Below are 21,121 nucleotides of genomic sequence, written 5' to 3'. Positions count from 1 at the left end.
CAAGCAGAAAGTTTTTGGAATCATTCAAATCGGACGCTTAGTTCTCTCAAAACTGCCATTTGTTGCACATTTAGCTCTGTATCTCCGAAACCGCTGAACCTGCCTTTGCAAAAACCTAATTGAATGTTTTTGGGATCATTCAAATCAGCTGCTTCGATCTTTCAAAAACTCGATTTTTATTTTCTGCACTCTTTGTTCTTTATCTCCGTAACTGCTGGACCTGCCTTTGCCAAAAACTAATCAGCACATCTCCCTATCAATAGGAATTGAATGTTTTTTGAATCATCCAAATCGGTTGATCCGTGCGCCCGAGAACGTGGACGAAAAATTGTATCCATACATACATACACACTCACACACACACACATCTTTTTTTTTCTGAGGTATGCCAAAATGTTCAGAAACCTTCAAAACGTCGAGAAATGTAAAAATTTTCAATTTCGATTTTCGGCCCATTACAATAACTTACCCTACGGGAAGTTAATAACTATTGAATGCAGAGTTAATAAAGAATAATGTCTTGTAAATGAATTTTAATCCTAGGAATTTAGTGTTTTCTCAATTTTCATATCAATATATATATTTTATGTTTTTAGAACTTCTTTGTTTGCGAAGTATTTGCTCTTTTTAACAAATTATCTGTTTTTTTTATCCTTTTAAATTTTTGCATTACTTGATATTTCTTCTAGTGTTGCAACTCCTGATAAATTTGTCATTCTATCGTCAATACTCCTGCGCTTTTCTCTTCTTAGTTTTTAAGTTTTTAATATATTATTATTAGTCTTTAAGTAATTAATATTAATAAGTTATTTCTCTTTAATTTGTGGTACTTTAAATATATGTCTGTAATATACTTTAGTTAATATTAGTCAGTAATTTCTGTTTAGTTTATAATTTTATATTATATAATGTGTTATATATATATTTGTAGTTTGTGATCACTCTTCTTTTATCTATGTTTGTGATATATTTGAAAATATATTTTGTATTCCGTATGTTTTGTTCTTATTTCCAGTCAAATCGCCAGTCATAGCTATCTATTTCTACTTGTTTATCTATGGTTACAGATGTTTGTTTGGAGATTACCGGTCTAACATTAACATAGAATGAAATATCTATGACGACTGTCATTTGACGTTTCTCATTATTGCCGTTTAGCTTTATAACCTCTTCAAACAATAATTGTTATTAAGTTTTATATAATTATTAACTAAATCTAGTACAAGTATTATTATAATTATTTCACAATGGTAAGTTTGCACTTATTTTACAACTAATGATTAGAAATGTTGAGATACAAAGCTAATGATTCGAATCTTTTCTTTTAGGCTCGAAATGCAGAAAAGGCTATGTGAGTAATATTCCAAACCTAATAATTACTTTTAGCATAGAAAAGATTTATGTTATTTATTTTATTGTTTTAGCTATTATGATGAAAGAGTTTGAAATTATAATAACAAAATCTTATGTCTGCCATCAAAATCTTTTGTTTTACAAATGGGTTGTAAATGAATGTAAAGCAAAAATCCTTTATTTTTCTATTGTATTTTATATATTATTCTCGATACATCTATATGTTTACTAATCCTTTTTTGTTGCTAAAAGTGCATTGTGCACAGTTTTAAAATGACTATTGCTTGTTAATATATAATATACAAATTATTAAGCAAAGCAGTTACCATTACAGTACAAAGAATCATTTTATTTTTGTAGATGTTTCAATTTAAAATCACAAATTATTTTAAGGTTAAACAATGAGCAAGAAAATAATTGTAGTATTTTCACATTTTTTGTTTCTTTGCGATATTCAATGTTAATTTATCACACTTTACGACACTAAATTTTTTTCCTCAGATGTTATGATGGATTTTAAATAATTCAGCACACTGATTCGGAAACCAGTAACAAATTGGATAACAGTTCTAGTTTGGGATATATGCCAATGTCTGGCACATTTACCTCAAATTACAATAAATTATACAACATACTGTTTTTTATTGAAAACTCTTTTTATATGCTTTTCGAGGGTAGACAAGACCTAACTGATTTTGTCGTAAGCTCCAACAATTGGCAGTTATTATGTGGATGTTTCACCTTCCTTGATATCGCTCCTCTAAAGTCCTGATGTCTTGGTGAATACTCTCATCCCTGCTCTTCGCTAATATCTCCAAGATTTTTCACAAACTGTTCTGAATCGGAGTGTGAGCAATAAATTCAAATCAATTGCATTGAATATATCAGTTTTTAATTCTTCCTGACTTCACTTTTAATGTTAGTTTTTACATTCATTACATGGTTTGTAGGAGATGTTGATGTTCCAGGTTGTTCATAATTAGCACGGATAGGGGATGTGTAGCTGATCATAAGTAGACTCCAATACCATTGGGGTTGTGGTTTATGATCATTTGCTTCTATTGCCTGAATTTATTCCACTGATATTTACCACACAGAAGAAACAATCGTCGTATTGAAATTATAGCATTCATTTTTTTCTGGATAATAACATAAATATACTACAAATTTTTTTCACATAGTACGAAAAACCCATGTCTTATCTTGATAGCGATGTCTTTACGCAGTTCGATATAGGTTTCCGGTATTTATCAAAAACATTAACCTCAGATGTAACAAAAATTATCAGGATTATGCACAAAAGGTCTTGCAGTCGAAATCATACCAAAAACAGCAGATAAAACTCTTACAAATTGGTTAGTTATTCATTAAACTTTGATAATCATAGCTGAAATGACTAATTGGGGTAGTTCTCTAAAACACAAGAACTAGAGCTGTCACGAAAAACTGATATGTATATTTGAAATCAATGTGCAATTCTAAGTCGATTTAAAAAAAAGTTAAAGGTAAAAAATGAAAGTTCCATTTTTGTATTCATTTGAAAATGAATAATATTTTAATTCTATTTCAAAGATAAAAACATTCTGGAGTGAAAAGAGTATTGATTAAGTCAGTAAATCACATTTCTTTATTTGCTTATTCTGGTTCAAACTTTTTCTTAAAGAAAAAATAGAAATTGGATAAAGATCACCCAGGTTTTAACCGTATTTGTATGGTTATAGAGTTTATGGTTGTAAGGAATATATTTAAATTTTATTGTCGTAGAGGTAGAACTATTAAAATTTTGGCATAGACTGTGTATGTTCTAAGTGCCGTTAGTTAGCATGTGAGTGCTAAACATGTGCATTTATTTTTTGTTAAATAATATAATATTCAATCCATTTGTCAAATATAATTAGCATAATTGGTACATTTGTAAGAAATTGAATGATTCACAATAGTTTGTAATGTGAACTATAGGTCTTACAGTAACTCGTTAAATTTATAAGTTACTCATAAAGATTAATATATTTTTAATATCAGTTTGATAGACTGCACAAATAAAGAATGAACTAGTGGTGCATGGCATTGTGCCTTAAGGCAAATTCCTGGCAAAAAGATTCAATTTGCTTCTAGAACTCTGAAAAAATGGATTTTTGAGATTTTTAAAATTTTTGAAGAAAATTGACCTTTTTGAAAAATCTTATTTTTTGATACTTTGAAATATTTTGGAAATTTTGAACTTTTTTTAAAGCAATCGCGATACTTTAGCTGCGTGTAAACGACATATCGAAGCGCGTGGGCGCCGCGTTTCAGTGTAACGGATAAACATTGTTACGGAAAAAATATCTATTTTTGATCATTAGATGTGCATAATGATCATTTTTGTCCTCCAACCGGCATTTTTTCCACTTTTTTGTTGGATCTCCGAAACCACTAGACCTGCTTTAGTTTTTTGAATCAAATTGGACGCTCCGTTCTGTCAAAAAATCACTTTAAGTAAGGCACTTTTTGCCCGTATCTTCGAAACGAGTCGACCGGTCTTACCAAAAACTAATCAGAACGTCTCATTATCAATTCGCATCAAATGTTTTTTTGATTATTAAAATCGGTTGACTCGTGTTCCCAAACTTGTCGATGAAAATTTGTATCCGCACACACATACATCAATTTTTTCTTATTGTTAGGTATGCCAAAATGTTCAGAAACCCTGAAACGTAAGATATATAAAAATTTTCATTTTCGATTTTTTGCGATTACTATAATTTACATTTATAATTTTTATATATCTTTACGTTTCAAAGGTTTCTGAATATTTTGGCATACCTTAGAAAAAATGGAGCCGTTTCGAAGATACAGAGCAAAAAGTGCAGAAATTTCGATTAAATCCTAGACATCCGCTCATAGCGTTACGCGTGATTTTTCTTTTTTTTTAAATACTTTTTATGTTTCTATCGTTAACTCAGAGAATATATTTTGCGAACGAAAAATTTATGCATTTGAAATAAAATATGTTCATTCTAACAATAAGTCCGCTATTATGAATGTGTATAACACTTGCGATTTTGTTCGGATTTCTACCCGTAGGTTTATCATCCCTCATACAATACAATAATACAATAATTATTATTTTAAATATAAAAGGTCTCATACAATGGAAAAAAATCACATAATATTTATAATAATAAATGATTATACAAGAAAGAAAAACAAAACGAAACAAAAGGAAATCGCTGCTATGTGTCGATCAGTATATAGTTTGGCATGGCATGTTTACCAAACTACAATAAGTCCGCTTAATTAGATTTTGTTTATATATATATTTTATTCAAACGTATATAAACAACGTCGTCTAATCTAATAAGTTTTCAGATTTTGTCTACAAGGAACAAATAATGAAAATTCTAGTTTTTGTAATATTTATTCATAGACATTTTTGTTGACTGATTATTTTTATTCTTCGAATGTTTAATTGCGGTACGGAAAGTTCCAGCAATTTGCCTTCAGGCACGATGCCATGCGCCCTACTAGTTTTAATATTTTAAATTCACCTGCTGTATTTTTTCAACAGGACGACTCTTGCTCGATGGAGAGCTGCACAAGTTGCTGAACGGGGAATTGACAAAGAAAGAAGACCGTATATAGCATCAGAATGCACCAGCTTACCTATGGCAGAGAAATGGAGGCTCCAAATAATAAGGGAGATCTCGAAGAAAGTTTCTCAAATTCAAAATGGTCAGTATAACTTTATAATGTGTAGCGATATCATTTTTTTTAAAGTATAGATCAACTCGTGGTGTATGGCATCGTGTCTGGCAAATTGCTGGAACTTCCCGTACTGTAACTCTCTTTCTCTCTCTCTCTCTCTCTATAATTTATAATTATTGAAATCGTTTAACTCTATAGTTTTAAATTTTAATTTAAATCTATGGTTTAACTCTTAAAATTTCTAAAATGTTTAATGCTGATACTATTGTAAAGTATCAGCCGGTAAAACTCAGCAGCTGAATTTGATTTGCTTTTTGTGATATTTTATTCAAAACTAACAATATAAAAATGTGTTTCAAAGTGCAATGAGTGTATATATATGGCATGATTGTTTTAACAGGGTTTTTCTACTATAACACATTGGGTAAAAAGTCCCGAGGCTAATTAAGAAAAATACATTTTATTATTCTGATGTTGTATCTTTGTTTATTCAGCTGGTCTTGGAGAATTTCGAATAAGAGACTTGAACGATGAAATAAACAAGCTGTTGAGAGAAAAAAGACATTGGGAGAATCAGATACGAGAACTGGGTGGCCCAGATTATCCCAGATATGGACCACGATTGCTCGATAAAGAAGGAAAAGAGGTATTTTAATATTTTTCTCATTGAAAAGTCTCGCACATAGTAAAATAAATTGGTTTATTCAATACGCATTAAAAAATTAGCAAAGAACGTTAGAATTTTATTAATTAAAACACATTCAGACTTTTAGTAATTGATATTTAAAGATGCTTCAACTTCCCGAAGGAATTCGCCAATTTTGTTTTTTCGACGTTTCAAGCCATTCTGAATCGAACGAGACCAAATTTAGAAAAAATATGTTTGTGTTTGTGTGTGAACAGATTTTTGGCCTTAAATCGACGTTTTCTCAAAAACGGCTGGACCGATTTCAAAAATTTATTCGATGTATCTCGATGAGTACTATCGTTTGTCAGTTGTTTGATTTTAAAAGTCAGAAACTGTTTGAAAAATATTGCTTGGGAATGATACTGATTAGTTTTAGGTAAAGATTGACCGAGCTGTTTATTGTAATTAACTATTGAAAAAAAAATATTTTGCCGATTTTACGAAACTTTTTTGACGAGAGATCGTTTGATTTGTTTGTAATATGATATAAAACAAATACAAAATAATACAACACTAAAGAAAGAATATAATATAAAAGCAACTAAATGAGATCAGTGGGTGGGGTAAGTTATAGTCAATGCAAAAAATTGAAAATGAACATTTACGTTTCATGACCTTCTGATCATTTTGCATACTTAAGAAAAAGATGTATGTGTGCGTGTTTTTTTTTTGTTTGTATAGCGAAGGAAATGCCTTTATGCATCCCAGACCGGTCTTTTGTCTGGGTATGTCGGACTTAATACCGCCTGGCAATGCCGACTAAAACCTCCACTTTGCCCTTAGTCCCAACGGAAACCGCCGTTATGCATTACTTTGTTATCTAGAATGTTATCATTCTTACCTTGATTTTATATTTATCTTTTAAATGAGCGATTCCCATTCGCCCTTTCTCTTTTCATAGATGGCAGGTCAATTAGCACATCTCTCGCAAATCTGTCTATGCCGTTACAAACAGCTTCAGTTGTCAGCATCACTTCTACAACAGTATCTGAAGTAATTCTTCGCCTCAATATCTCTTCTACATTGTCCCGTAGAGCACTAAAACGCGGGCACACGAAGAACTCGCGTTCAGCATCTTCGATTTCGTCTAAGCAATATAGACAATCCGGCGAGCTATCGTGCTTGAAGCGGTGTTGTAGGTAGGCTCGAAAACAGCCGTACTCAAATAGCATTTGCACAGTGTAATAATACCATATGTAAGCACCAAAGCAACCACTGAGGCTATCCTAATAACAATATCCTTCTGGCTTGTTTTCGTCCTAACTACTGACGCCTTAGCACTAACGTGTTCCACCTGTTGATTGAAATTCAATTGAGCATCAAGCATTACGCCAAGGTAACACATGTGAGGTTTTGACGTGATCTCTAGATTTCTTATCTTCAGCTTGATTATCTCTATTGTTTTTCTACGTGATAAGAACTACTTCACTATTTTGTTGTGCCAATTGGATGTTTATTGTTCCCATCCAGCGACTAATTTTTCTCAAAGTTATGTCAAATAGTCTTACGATCTCATCAATTTGCTTGGAAACAACTACTATGGCTGCATCATCTGCATATGCTAGCAGTTTGACACATGCTGGAATCTCCAGCCTCAAAAGGCCATTATACATAATATTTCACAGAAATGCGCCTAGAACAGAGCCCTGCGGCGCATCTCCTGTTATACTATATTCTTCTGTCCGTAAAGTAGTTTGCGACTATATTGCAGAGGTAAGTATACTGGCACGTTCTTGTCATACAGTTTATAGCTTCGATAGTTGTACGCCCTTTGCGAAAACCATACTTATTGTCTGGTTGATTGGAGTTGGTCAACTACTGCATCTATTAGTACGGGAGGTAGCAACGTTTTCGAGCAAGAATTTTAGTCAGGCTGGTTTTTTGGTATGTGGTCCTTGGTGCTCTCTCGGTTAGGGTACGGGCCGTCTGGCAGCTGGAAGTGGTTGCGTTAATTAGTGCGCAGCCAATTTGTACAGCGCGATTTCAAAATTTTGAAAGCATTTTAGTCAGTCCAATTTTCGTTTTTTTGACTTTGAATAGGTTCACCAGACTCAAATTTTTTGTTGCCAGACATTTTCGGCGCCGCTAAATATGTGCCAGGCGCCAATTTATTAATTAATTTTTTTTAAAATTCAAATCATTTTAGTCCGTCTGAAATTATAGTATTGTGTTCGTTAAGGGTAAAAACACATAAAATTAATTTGCCAGACGTTTCTGAGGTTGTTAACCATGTCTGGCAAGCAAAAATGTCTGGCGATATGATATTAGTTTATAGCATTTTAGTCAGTCCAATTTTTATTTTTTGACTTGATATTTGATTTGATAACTTGAATAAGTTATCCAGATTCACATTTTTGTTGCCAGACATTTTGGGCGCTGCCAAATATGTACCAGACGACAATTTATTTATTATTTTTTTTTTAAATTTCAAATCATTTTAGTCCGTCTGTAATTTTAATATTATGTTCATTAAGGGCCAAGAAATATAAAAATAATTTGCCAGACGTTTCTGTGGTTGTTAAGCATGTCTGGCAACGAAAAAAGTCTGGCAATATGATACTAGTAGACAGAGTGAGACAATCGCCAAATATATTGGCGCGAATGAAACAAAAAACTATTATTCTCGTAAAAGCGCAAGACGTATACTATTTAAAGTTAGTGCAATTTCAATAACATTTTCATAAAACAAATAAAATAAAGTTAAATAAAGACCTAATTAGAAAAGACAAAGAAATTCATCATCATATTAGTCATTTTTTTAATTTTACTAGCTCTAAAAAATATGTTAATGATTCTAAAATATTGCTGTTAATATTTTCAAAAATTTGACTCGACAGTGGTTAAGTAGCATCGTAACAACTAAGAATATCATATATTTTAAGTTTTGCAATGAGAACTGACAATAATCATTATTTTTGTTGTACGCAATTTTTTTTTATCGCTAAGTTAACTGAGTCGAATGACTTCATTTTATATAGTACTTAGCTTTAGTAGCAACTAATTATAACACATACCTGTACTTAACACTGGTAATACTAGTTTTGCTACCTTACTAGTTCAAGCTACCCCTATAATAGAATCTTAAAATTCTAGTATATATATATACAATATATATTGTACAGCAAACATTCTCCGCTCCTTTTTCTTTCAGCTTTTAGCTTTAAATTGAGCAATGATTTTGAAAAATCGAAGTGTATTTAATAATTCAAAAATTCAAATGGGATCATTTTAGATCAATATGTATCACTATATAATGATAGTCATTCGACCTAGGTCTCTTAAATCAAGATTATAATTGGGAATATCGTTTTTTTTAACAACGAATAAAAACGTCTATTATACAGATTTATTCGTCTTATGGCTTAATGATACAATAATATAGTAATGTAGGTAGCTTATCTTCCTTCTCATGTGTTGGTACTTGAAACTGGCACATTTATTCAATATGATAACTGTTTAAGCACTTTGGATGTTAACACGCATCGCATTCATTTATACATAATTATTTTGATTAAATCCTTCAAAACAATCAGGTATGCGACCCTCCCACACTGGGACAATAATACTACAATGTGATATATCAAAAGACTCATTAAACTTATCTATCCAAAACAAATCAATGGATTTTTATTTTTCACTCATAATTCACCTTCGATGATGTATTTATAAAGGCTGCATATTATGAGGAATATGAATTTTTTAACTTTCCAGATGGCAATTTGTAAGAAACGGTGATTTTAAAGAAAAATAGTATAAACACGATTTTGCAGAGAAGTTTATAACAAACACATCTGTCTAATATAGTTACTTGATTTTTCTTATGGTTTTCTGCCTAGTAAACGTATAGCGCTCTTACGAGTATAATAGTTTTTTGTTTCATTCGCGCCAATGTATTTGGCGATTGTCTAGTATCATATTTCCAGACTTTTTTCGTTGCCAGACATGCTTAACAACCACAGAAACGTCTGGCAAATTAATTTTATATTTCTTGACCCTTAATGAACATAATATTAAAATTACAGACGGACTAAAATGATTTGAAATTTAAAAAAAATTAATAAATAAATTGGCGTCTGGTACATATTTGGCAGCGCCCAAAATGTCTGGCAACAAAAATGTGAATCTGGATAACTTATTCAAGTTATCAATTCAAATATCAAGTCAAAAAATGAAAATTGGACTGACTAAAATGCTATAAACTAGTATCATATTGCCAGACATTTTTGCTTGCCAGACATGGTTAACAACCGCAGAAACGTCTGGCAAATTAATGTTACGTGTTTTTACCCTTAACGAACATAATACTAAAATTTCAGACGGACTAAAATGATTTGAATTTTTAAAAAAATTAATAAGTAAATTGGCGTCTGGCACATATTTAGCAGCGCCCAAAATGTCTGGCAACAAAAAATTTGTGTCTGGTGAACCTATTCAAAGTCAAAAAAACGAAAATTGGACTGACCAAAATGCTTTCAAAATTTTGAAATCGCGCTGTACAAATTGGCTGCGCACTAATTAACGCAACCACTTCCAGCTGCCAGATGGCCCGTACCCTAACCGAGAGAGCACCAAGGACCACATACCAAAAAACCAGCCTAACTAAAATGCTTGTTTTAAAAACGTTGCTGGCTCCTATACTATATTCTTTGGCGATTCATTCTTTCAAAAATTTTACCCACTGTATCAGCATGCATATTGGACGGAAGGATGATGCTTCATCTGGTGGTTTTGTTCCTTTGCGAAGAAACACTAATTTTTGCTGGTTCCATTTTCGTGGAAAACCCCTTCTATTGAATATGTACTATATATTAAGAATTATTATCGGAGATGTCATAATTGACGTTTTTAAGGCGATGTTATTGATGTTGTGTGTGTGTGTTTGGGTACTATTTTTTGTCAACGATTCCGGGCGCACGTATAAATCGATTTGAATGATTCAAAAATATTTCATTCGCATTTACTGAGACACGTCCTGATTAGTTTTGGCAGAAGCAGATCGAAGATACGGAACCAAAGTGCAAAAAATGACTGCAATGTTTTTGAGAGAACGGATCGACCGATTTGAATGATTCAAAAAGCATTCGAATCGTATTTTGGGCGAGACGTGCTGATTAGATTTTGGCAAACGCAGGTCCAACCGTTTTGGAGTCACAACTATTTTTGTCGTTTTATTTCATAAATAAGAATGTCAAAATTGACCATAAGCGAATAATTTTTATAATTTATTTTTTTGTTTGTATAGTTAGTATAGTTAAATACTACAAAAAATATTTATAGTTGTTAACTTAGTGCATATATTTTGCGAACAATAATTTATATTTTTGAAACAAATATATTTGAAACAGTAAGTCCGCCTAATTAGAATTTGTTTATATATATTTCATAAACAGATTTTAACGACGTGGTTTATTTTAATAAGCTTTTGCATTTTGTCTATAAGAAACGAATAATGACAGTTTTTGTTCTTATAATATCTATTCATTGATAAATTTTTGTTGGATGATTATTTTTATAGATTCTGCTTTTGTAATTGGAAGTGGCGAGTGCGTTTTGATGATTGACGGTGGATACATATAATGACTTTTGAAATCGCTGCAGCCTTTTTCGAGAAGACGCCGACAAAGAGTCGAAAAATCGGCTCATGTACACACACACATACTTTTTACAAATTTGGTTTCAAACGATTCAGAATGACCTGCTTTTGCCAATTAATTTATCAACACGAATCGAATGTTCTTTTAATCATCATCGATCCGCTTTGATATCGTCGACAAAAAATTAATGGTTCTTAAAAAAATCCAACATTTCGACGTTTCTGAATCAAGTTCAAAATTCAAAAACTTTTCGAAAGTTTTCAGTTGGCAATCGTGCTGATTAGTTTTTCGTAAAGATCGGCCCGCCGTTTTTTTCGTAATTAATTGTAGAAATCTTTTTCAAAAAAAACTGTATAGAGATAAAAGTATAAACTAACATACAATTTATGGAACTACAATAAATGATTAATTATAAAAATTTGGATGTGCGGATTTGTGCACTCAAATTATTATGATTATAGATTTTTTAATCAAATTGATAAATTGTAGATTGCAGTATTTTGTTTAATTAGTTATTAATTAAGTATATAGTTTCCAACGATTTTCATTCAGAAATATTTGAACCATTAAGATATAATAAAATTAACTAATGGCAATAAAAAAACTTCTTTGGGATAATTATTTAATTTCAGTGTTTTTCTAATATCTGGAGAACAAACTATTTTTGCCGAAGATTTTGTTTATTTTAACTTATATAATTTTTGTCTATTACAATTTGTATAAATATTTCATTAGAAATAAATCTCATTTACTCATACTTTCGTTTAACAATCATTATTTTTTAGCTTGTTAACATGGGCTTTAAGACGTGCTGATTAGTTTTTGGGAAAGGCAGGACGAGCCGTTTCGAAGATACGGGATAAAAAGTTCCAAAATGATAATTCAGTCTTTGAGAAAACGAAGCGTTCGATCCGAATGATTCAAAAAACATTTTATTTGTATTAACAAGATGAAAAACTGATTAAATTTTTAGGAAGGTTTTGGAGATCTAATAAAAAAAAGTAAAAGAAAGGTCATTTGGCGGCATTCGAGTTAAAAGGGTTAATAATAAGTACAAACTTTGTTTACATTTTTACGCGTTAAAATTTTTTAAAGCTTTTAAAACATTTAAATTACGGCACGGAAAGTTTCAGCAATTTGCCTTAAGGCACGATGCCGTTCACCACTAGTTAACTTTAACTGAGAAAAAAGGAGGGCCTCGCAAACGAATTTCGCCGACGCCCACGCATGGTCCAGCGCCGCCACTTAGCATCGATAGTATTGCGCGACAAAAAAGTTTATATATTTTCATCCATGATTCAGCCCACAGTCGATTTTAAAAATTCAAAAACTGTTCGAAAGATATAGGTAGAGAATCGCGTTGATTCGTTGTTGGTAAAGATAACACGTACACTGAAATAACATACTAAAATATTACCGGCCTACGATTAGCGGTTGAATTATATAAACTCATCATAATTTAGAACTTCGTCGAGCAATTCTAATCACAATCTAAGACTTAAGATAAGATACCACGTGGTATTATTTCTGAATAGTTAATAGTTATAGCGAAATGACGTACATTATTGCACTTTATTCAATTTTGTACATATTTATTAATGTTCAATGAATAGCTTCGATGTTAATTAAACTTCTTTTTGTTGGTCTTTAGTATTTTATGATGTTTGTAAACACCATAGATAACAAGAGTGTAACTTATGAAATTAATTAGTTAAAATCGGCAAAATTACGAAAAACTATTCAGCAGGATTCTCAACTCATGACTTTCGATAGTTTTGGATTTTCAAATTCGATTCAAAATTCTGCTAAAAACATTTACGAAAAATTTTAATATAAAACTAATCAGTTCTCATCGGGTTGAAATTAGTGAAGACATATTTTAGACGACGCGTATGCCACTTACAACTAGTTTGTGTAATCGATGTACTCTAAATGTCCGTACTTTCAAATATATAGAATTTCAATAAATTCCAATGACCAGAATAACGAATTTGACACAAAGGAATGATGAATTTTAAATTATTGTTTTACACATTATTTTAATATATATTTTTATTTTTCTGTAGGTACCAGGAAATCGTGGATATAAATATTTTGGTGCTGCAAAAGAATTACCAGGTTTGATTTATGAATGATATATTTTATTATATATAAATTGTATATATAATATACAATTATATATGTACGCACATATATCACTCTTTTATCAATTCCTTAAGGTGTCAGAGAATTATTCGAAAAGGAACCACCTGTGGTGCCACGAAAGAGTCGAGCAGAGTTGATGAAGGATATCGATGCTGATTATTATGGATATAGGGATGATGATGATGGCATATTGATGCCCATAGAAAAAGAAGCGGAAGAGAAAGGTATTATTTTGAAGATTAATTTAATTGAAACAAGTGATAATTGCATATAAAAAAAATTCTTTCTTTTGCTATGGCAGCTTTGTTCTATCAGATATGTACTGATAGCCAGTGGTCGGATCACAGTATGTATTTGACGACGACGTATAAATGTAACTTTTTTTCGCTTATTTCAAGACCAATAGATGACGACTGCTGCTTCTAAAATTTGAAAATATACAGTAGGCCCTCGCTTTACACGGCACTCTGCGCACACGGTTCCTATACTACACGGAGCTAAAAATCCGACATCCCTCCGACTACACGGACTTCCTATTACACGGATTTTGTTCAACAGCGCATTAATTCCTTGCGCAACCTATGAATGATTATAGGAACTTGATATCAAAAGGGTGTTAATGTAAGTTTTGTTATCGACTTCTATCTTTTAGACATGTCTGATTATATAATAGCTGTCTAAAAACACGTTTGAGCTGACTACTGCGTCGCGCCAATTTTTGAATAAGTTGTCAATGTCATAAATGTCATTTAGTCCGTATTACTCCTACTTCAAGTTGTATTTCTTGGTCTCCATACAGCACGATAAAACTGGTGCGATTTGTACCAACTCTGAGTCTTTCATAGCACTGTTCCTATACTGCACTATGTAAGGTTCCATAGAACGCATTACGAATTAGCCTGAATTTTATGTTAAATACGAGGTTTTTATAGCACGGTCCCCATACTGCACGGTACGCATTTGCCGTGTAAAGCGAGGGTTTACTGTAATAGTATTGCCAGCGCAAAATACTAACGGCAGACGATTATCACGCGATTAACGTAGTGGCAGACGATTTTGAAAATAGCTGTTCACACTAGAAGAATTTAAATACATAAAAAAAGATTTAATTCGCCTACTTGCTGAATACAGATTTTCTTTTATAGTGTATGATGCGATATTTTGTATTGAAAGTGTGTTTGAATTAACCATGGGCTCAGAAAACATGTGTTCTGTTTTTGATTTTTTGTATTTTTTCAACCTTTAAAACGTGAAGAAATGCACAAAGGGTATGGGCGCATTGCCATATAGAATCGGCCCCACCCTGGTATTTAAATAATTTATACGCCATTTTATAGGTCTAAATGATAAAAATCGATATACCAATTTTGAACTTTGTATCTCATCTTATGGCCGAGATATCATTGAAAATATGTGAAAGTGGCCCCTTTTTTCAAACTCACTTTTTGACGTAACCATAAAAGATATCGAAAAAAAATTTACGTGGTTCTATTAATATTGGCTTAGGCCACATAATGTAGAACAATCGATGCCAAATAATTAATTATTATTAGCTGAAAAAGATAAAATAATTTTTCAATTGATGTTTTCCGGTAGTGCGTTTAGTTGGACCACCTTCTAATTAGCGTTATTCGAAAGATTATTGCTTGATCTTTTAGTACTGAAAATATTGTTCAAATCAATTTGGTGGAACACATTGGAAAATTGAAAAAAACGGAGCCAGTACACCCGCGCGTAACCCTAATAGTACCCTGCAATTGCATAGAGTTCGTTCGAACGCAAAGCAGTGCGCGAAGCGCCCGAAACGATTTCTAAGAAATTCTGAATGCGAAATGCGAATTCTGAAATACAATTTCATTTATTTATCACTGTGAGTAATTTAATTAAAGTAATAAAAGTATTTTAATTATAATATTAGAAATAAAAATTTATTGGTGTTCTTTTAAAATTTACAAGTGTATCATGCGATTTACACAAATACTTCGGTATGCTAAATAAATAAATAATAAATCAATTAAAATTATATTTTGTTATTTTAATCGTCATCACTGTCATGGTTAATAGCAACCGAAGTTTCCTCTATTATAAAAATTTTCGATAGTATTTCTGATGGACGTATAATACGTGATAAATACCTCGCAAATGACATATAATATATGATAGCTGCAATATGTGAACAGCAACCAACAGTCCTCAATCCATTGGGACAACTACAGCAATACCTTAAAATACTTCGATAGTTAGTGCCAAGCGGAGTATATTCAATATAAACATTATATTTTTTCCTATTTATATGCCGTGATAGGACATCAATTCTAATTATATTCTTATACTCTTTGAAATAATAATAATAATAATAATAATAATAATAATAATGATTATTAGAATACTTTCAGTAATAATTTTTGTAAATTCCTGAAGTACTATATAGAAAGTTTCCACATCAAATGGCGAATAATTTTTGAAGAATTTTAAATAACAAAAAGCAAAGAATTTCAGATTACCATTTGTCATATTTCTTTTTGTATTGTAGTATTGAGTAGTACTGATAAAGATAGGCCACAATAAGGGCTTTATAATCGCAATGTTACAATTATCATTCAAAAAAAGAAAATTTTCTTGGGTTTGTTGAAATTACAATGTTTCATTATATTATTATTTCATATGAATACATATAACTATATAATAAATATTGTCACATTCAGAATTTCTTAGAAATCGTTTCGGGCGCTTCGCGCACTGCTTTGCGTTCGAACGAACTCTATGCAATTGCAGGGTACTATTAGGGTTACGCGCGGGTGTACTGGCTCCGTTTTTTTCAATTTTCCAATGTGTTCCACCAAATTGATTTGAACAATATTTTCAGTACTAAAAGATCAAGCAATAATCTTTCGAATAACGCTAATTAGAAGGTGGTCCAACTAAACGCACTACCGGAAAACATCAATTGAAAAATTATTTTATCTTTTTCAGCTAATAATAATTAATTATTTGGCATCGATTGTTCTACATTATGTGGCCTAAGCCAATATTAATAGAACCACGTAAATTTTTTTTCGATATCTTTTATGGTTACGTCAAAAAGTGAGTTTGAAAAAAGGGGCCACTTTCACATATTTTCAATGATATCTCGGCCATAAGATGAGATACAAAGTTCAAAATTGGTATATCGATTTTTATCATTTAGACCTATAAAATGGCGTATAAATTATTTAAATACCAGGGTGGGGCCGATTCTATATGGCAATGCGCCCATACCCTTTTCAATTTCGATTTTTGGATTATTACAATAACTTACCCTATGCGAAGTTAAAAATACATTGCCATAACTCCGATACTTTTTGACAAATGGTCAAACAATTGAAAGATTCAAAAGCGGAATTAAAAGAAGATCGCGCATTTAGAGAAGTAGTTAGATGCACCATACGATCGCAACTGAAGGGAATCAAGTCTATTTAATGTATACGCGCATAAGATAAGAAATGTTTCAAACTTGCACAACTCACAAAATAACACCGAAATACGGTTTTCATTGTCTCTGAACTAGCATCAATCAATAAACATATTTACAAAGTGGATAAATTCCAAATCTGCATTATTAGAACTACCAAAAATCCGCAAATGCATTGTTCAGTGTCCACGCTGTCAACAATATGGGCAGGCGAAATCATATTGCTATGAGCTGTTTACATGTTCCCACTGTGCTGAGAACTACGAATCTAAAAAAAAATTGAAAAAAATTGACTTGTTTGAGGAATTTTATATAAGTTTTTTTTTATTTTGAATTTTTTTTTAATATTTCAAATGTTTTTCAAAGAAATCACGCTGCCTAAATGTTTTAGAGACGAAAAATCGAAACTCGTAAGCGCCGCGTCGCCAATCTACGGATAAACATTGGTATGGGACCCCTACAAATGTTAACAAAATTTGTACTTGTTATTAAAATCTCTATAAAATATATGATAGTTTGACTGCTCAAAGGTATTTTTTTATTTGATTTTATAAACCGCGGGACCTGCATTTCCAAATATATAATTAATTTTTCATTTTATCAATACAAATAAAATGTTTCTTGAATTCTTCAAATTGGACGCTCCGTTCTCTTAGAAACAAATTTCCCATTTTGGCTCTTTTTGCCCAAACTAATCAGCATTTGTCTCCGTCGTACTTACATACATACCAACACACAATGCACACACTATCTTTTTTCTAAGGTATGCCAAAATGTTCAGAAGGCTTTGAAACGTAAACATATATAAAAATTTCCATTTTCCTTTTTTTGCGATTACTATAACTTACCCCATGGTAAGTTAATAATCACACCATTTCATACACAACACCCTAGTTTTATAGGTACTAAAATAACAAAAGGCATCAAAAAACACAAGTCGAATAGTTTATCTACCATAGTTCCTTTTTCTAATTTTAAATTTATTAAGTTACCATAGTTCTTTTTTTAATTCAAATCTATGTTCCAACAAATAATGCAACAAAATAATAATATGATCGTGACCATGTTATTCTACACTCATCAACAAAATTAAACAAAAATGGCTAAATTTCTCTGGATAGCGTTATGGAATGCAAATGGGATTCTCGCACACAAAAATGAAATATTACTTTTTCTGTCAATAAATAAAATAGATATATTATTAGTTTATTAGGATAAGACTACTGCATAAAATAAACCAAAATTTGTGAAATTAACAAAATTAATATCACTAACTATATGCCCAGGTTGAATAGATTTGATAATACCATATGGAAACAAATGTATAACAAAAAAGCCTACAACAAACACCCACCTATTATAAGATTAAACGCTTCTGATTCTTGAGCGAGAAGCGATGCTAAAAAGGAATACCTGTTTGATAATCACCTTACCCCTATTTTTTTCGGTTAACGATATTAGGATAAATTTTAATATTCCTAATGCTAAAACTATGTCCTTAGACCACAACGGATTCTTTACAGCAACTACAATGAAATTAAACTTCTTATAAATAAATTTCAAGCGTAATGCTTAAATAACTTCCTACAGAATGGTATATGCTATTCACCTACATTTTTAACGCAATACTGAGGCTCAATTATTGGCTCACATCATTAAAAAATTTTGCGGTCAAAATGATTCCAAAGGTAGGAAAAGACTCGAACAAAATGAGTTCATACCGGCCAATAAGCTTACTTCCAATAACATCTAAAATATTCGAGAGATTTCTGCTTACAAACATTGCCTTTGCCAGGGCAAAAAGTCTGCACTCAACTCCACAAAATCGAAACCGTAAAAACAGACTGTTACAGTCTTTTATGCACGAGCATACAAGCCGAAGGCTTAGAATAACTTGTCCAGCAGACCTACTCGAGTAATCTCGAGTCTGTCTTTTTTCACTTACAAGCAGTGGTGTTGTGCTAATATCTTTTTTGCCGGAACGTTTAAATTAAAAAAACGGTTCATAAACCGGTTCAAAAATCGGTTCTCATGTTTCCTCCGGTTCCGTTCGAAAAGGAAAGAAACAAAAATTATTACAAAACCGATTTTGTGCACATATATGTATGTTTATTACAATAATAGGAACATTTAATAAACATTAGTTGAATTATAATTTATAAAATTCACTTATTAAATCATTTTCTGTATGTAGCGATTTAAAAAAAAAAAAAAATTGCCGGAACGCGTTCCGGTGCGTTCCGGCTCGACAACATCACTGCTTACAAGGTAACCATCAGGTTTACTCTTCTGAGATTTTGATGAAACTTCGCATGGTTATAGGGTTGATTGTCAAACCGAGCACCTTTAAATATTAGAGTGCTATGAGAAGCAGTTTAATTATAAAAATTAAATAAAAATTGATTAAAGCTGCGAAAAACGCGCTAAGCACTATATCTACACGCATTGCACTGCGTACCTCTGTGTATAGATAGTCGAGTGGTTAGCGGCGCTTACTCTCAACTTATTATTCGAGTTCGACTCATATTCGCCAGTTCGAATCCCGCTAGAATATTTTTTTCTATTTATTTTTACATCTATTGGATTAAATATTATAATAATAATTATTAATTTGTTACATATACTACACAAATATGTGAAAATAAATGGTAGATATTTATGAAAGCATTCTGAAAATAAATATATTTGCATTACATATTGATAAAATAAAATAAAACATTTTTTTTATAAATGATATTTATTTATAATTATTCATTTATTCATACATATTTCATAAGATATTTTAAACTAGTTCCTAAATACTCGTATCAGTACCTGTTAATGCCCCATCGCTGGGGTGTTTGAAATAGGTATAAATATACCTACAGGTAAGTAGAAATGTTAGTTTTTAGTCATTGCCAGAATAAAGCTTTTTAACATCTTATTACAGTTATATATCGAATTACTTTTATAATAAACTGAATAATAATATAGTATGATTTTGTTCTATTTAGCGTTCAAATCGAATGAATCTATTATAACAAGTTTTTCACAAAAAAATGAATATTCTTCATTCTTCATTATTTTTTAGTTTATTATAAAAGTAATTCGATATATAACTGTAATAAGATGTTAGAAAGCTTTATTCTGACAATGACTAAAAACTAGCATTTCTACCTACCTGTAGGTGTGTTTATACCTATTTCAAACACCCCAGCGTTGGAGCATTAACAGGTATTATACAGATACGAGTATTTAGGAACTAGTTTAAAATATCTTATAAAATATGTATAAATAAATGAATAATTATAAATAAATATCATTTATAAAAAATGTATTATTTTATTTGATCAATATGCAATGCAAATATATTTATTTTCACAATGCTTTCATAAAAATCTACCATTTATAAATTTCGATTCATTTCATTTTAAATTCGATTTATTTTTTTATTTTTGATTTATTCGATTAAGTTTTATTTATTTACTTCTCTGTAAACATATATAAGTTATAGTATTCATAACAATCTGTTTGAAAACATTTAATATTCTTTGAATATTTCATTACGGTACGGGGAGTTCCAGCAAGTTTCTTTATTTATTTATAATTATTATTATTTGTATATACTTATAATTTTTTTTTCTTTTGCTCTGCTTTTTGATTGTTTGTATTTTATTTATTTTATTTTTTGTACAGACGTCATACATTAGCTTATAGAATTTGTATATATTCTGATTGCTAATTGTTAATAACTAACTAATAAGAACTATAAAGTGTAGAAATGCATAAAATTTTAATCATCAAATAATTGCCCATATATATTTAATTGTATACAGAATTGCACTTATTCAATTATAATACTTAATTATTTGTTATTTCAGCAATCGCTGCCTATGTCAGTCAGTGGAAATTAAATCACGAGTCACAAGATGGTACTGGAGAACAAACAAATGACGAAAATGTAACTGTAAGTAATTTCAATTATTGACAACATTTTATTTATTTATTTTAACTTCACTATTATGATATTTTTATGAACATTGGCTTTCTGAAAGAGAAGTATGTTTTCTCCAGAAAATCCAATTTGCTAATTTTATGTTTAAGTTTTAAGTCATTCTGAATGAGACCAAATTTGGGAAAAGTATGTGTGTGAATGTGAGCCGACATTTCGATCTCGATTTCTCAAAAACGGCTGCACCGATTTTTAATATTCAAAAGCCATTC

The 21,121-nt window shown here is 31.0% G+C and overlaps 1 protein-coding gene across 1 annotated transcript; it reads left to right on the top strand.

Annotated features, from left to right (window-relative positions):
• Window positions 1-1,142: 1,142 nt before the first annotated feature.
• On the top strand, window positions 1,143-20,885 carry LOC113388551 (pre-mRNA-splicing factor ISY1 homolog). Its single transcript, XM_026625925.1, has 7 exons — window positions 1,143-1,250; window positions 1,329-1,351; window positions 4,904-5,067; window positions 5,535-5,686; window positions 13,389-13,440; window positions 13,542-13,691; window positions 20,779-20,885. The coding sequence occupies exons 1-7, from the start codon at window positions 1,248-1,250 to the stop codon at window positions 20,883-20,885; spliced, it is 651 nt and encodes a 216-aa protein (XP_026481710.1). The 5' UTR covers window positions 1,143-1,247.
• Window positions 20,886-21,121: the final 236 nt, after the last annotated feature.

This window comes from Ctenocephalides felis, unplaced genomic scaffold, assembly GCF_003426905.1.
Source record: "Ctenocephalides felis isolate EL2017-DRISC unplaced genomic scaffold, ASM342690v1 CF-g0.4_SCAFFOLD_00845, whole genome shotgun sequence".
Taxonomy (NCBI): domain Eukaryota; kingdom Metazoa; phylum Arthropoda; class Insecta; order Siphonaptera; family Pulicidae; genus Ctenocephalides; species Ctenocephalides felis.
The sequence above is the reverse complement of the archived record's forward strand: the minus strand, read 5'-3'. Positions and strand labels throughout refer to the sequence as shown.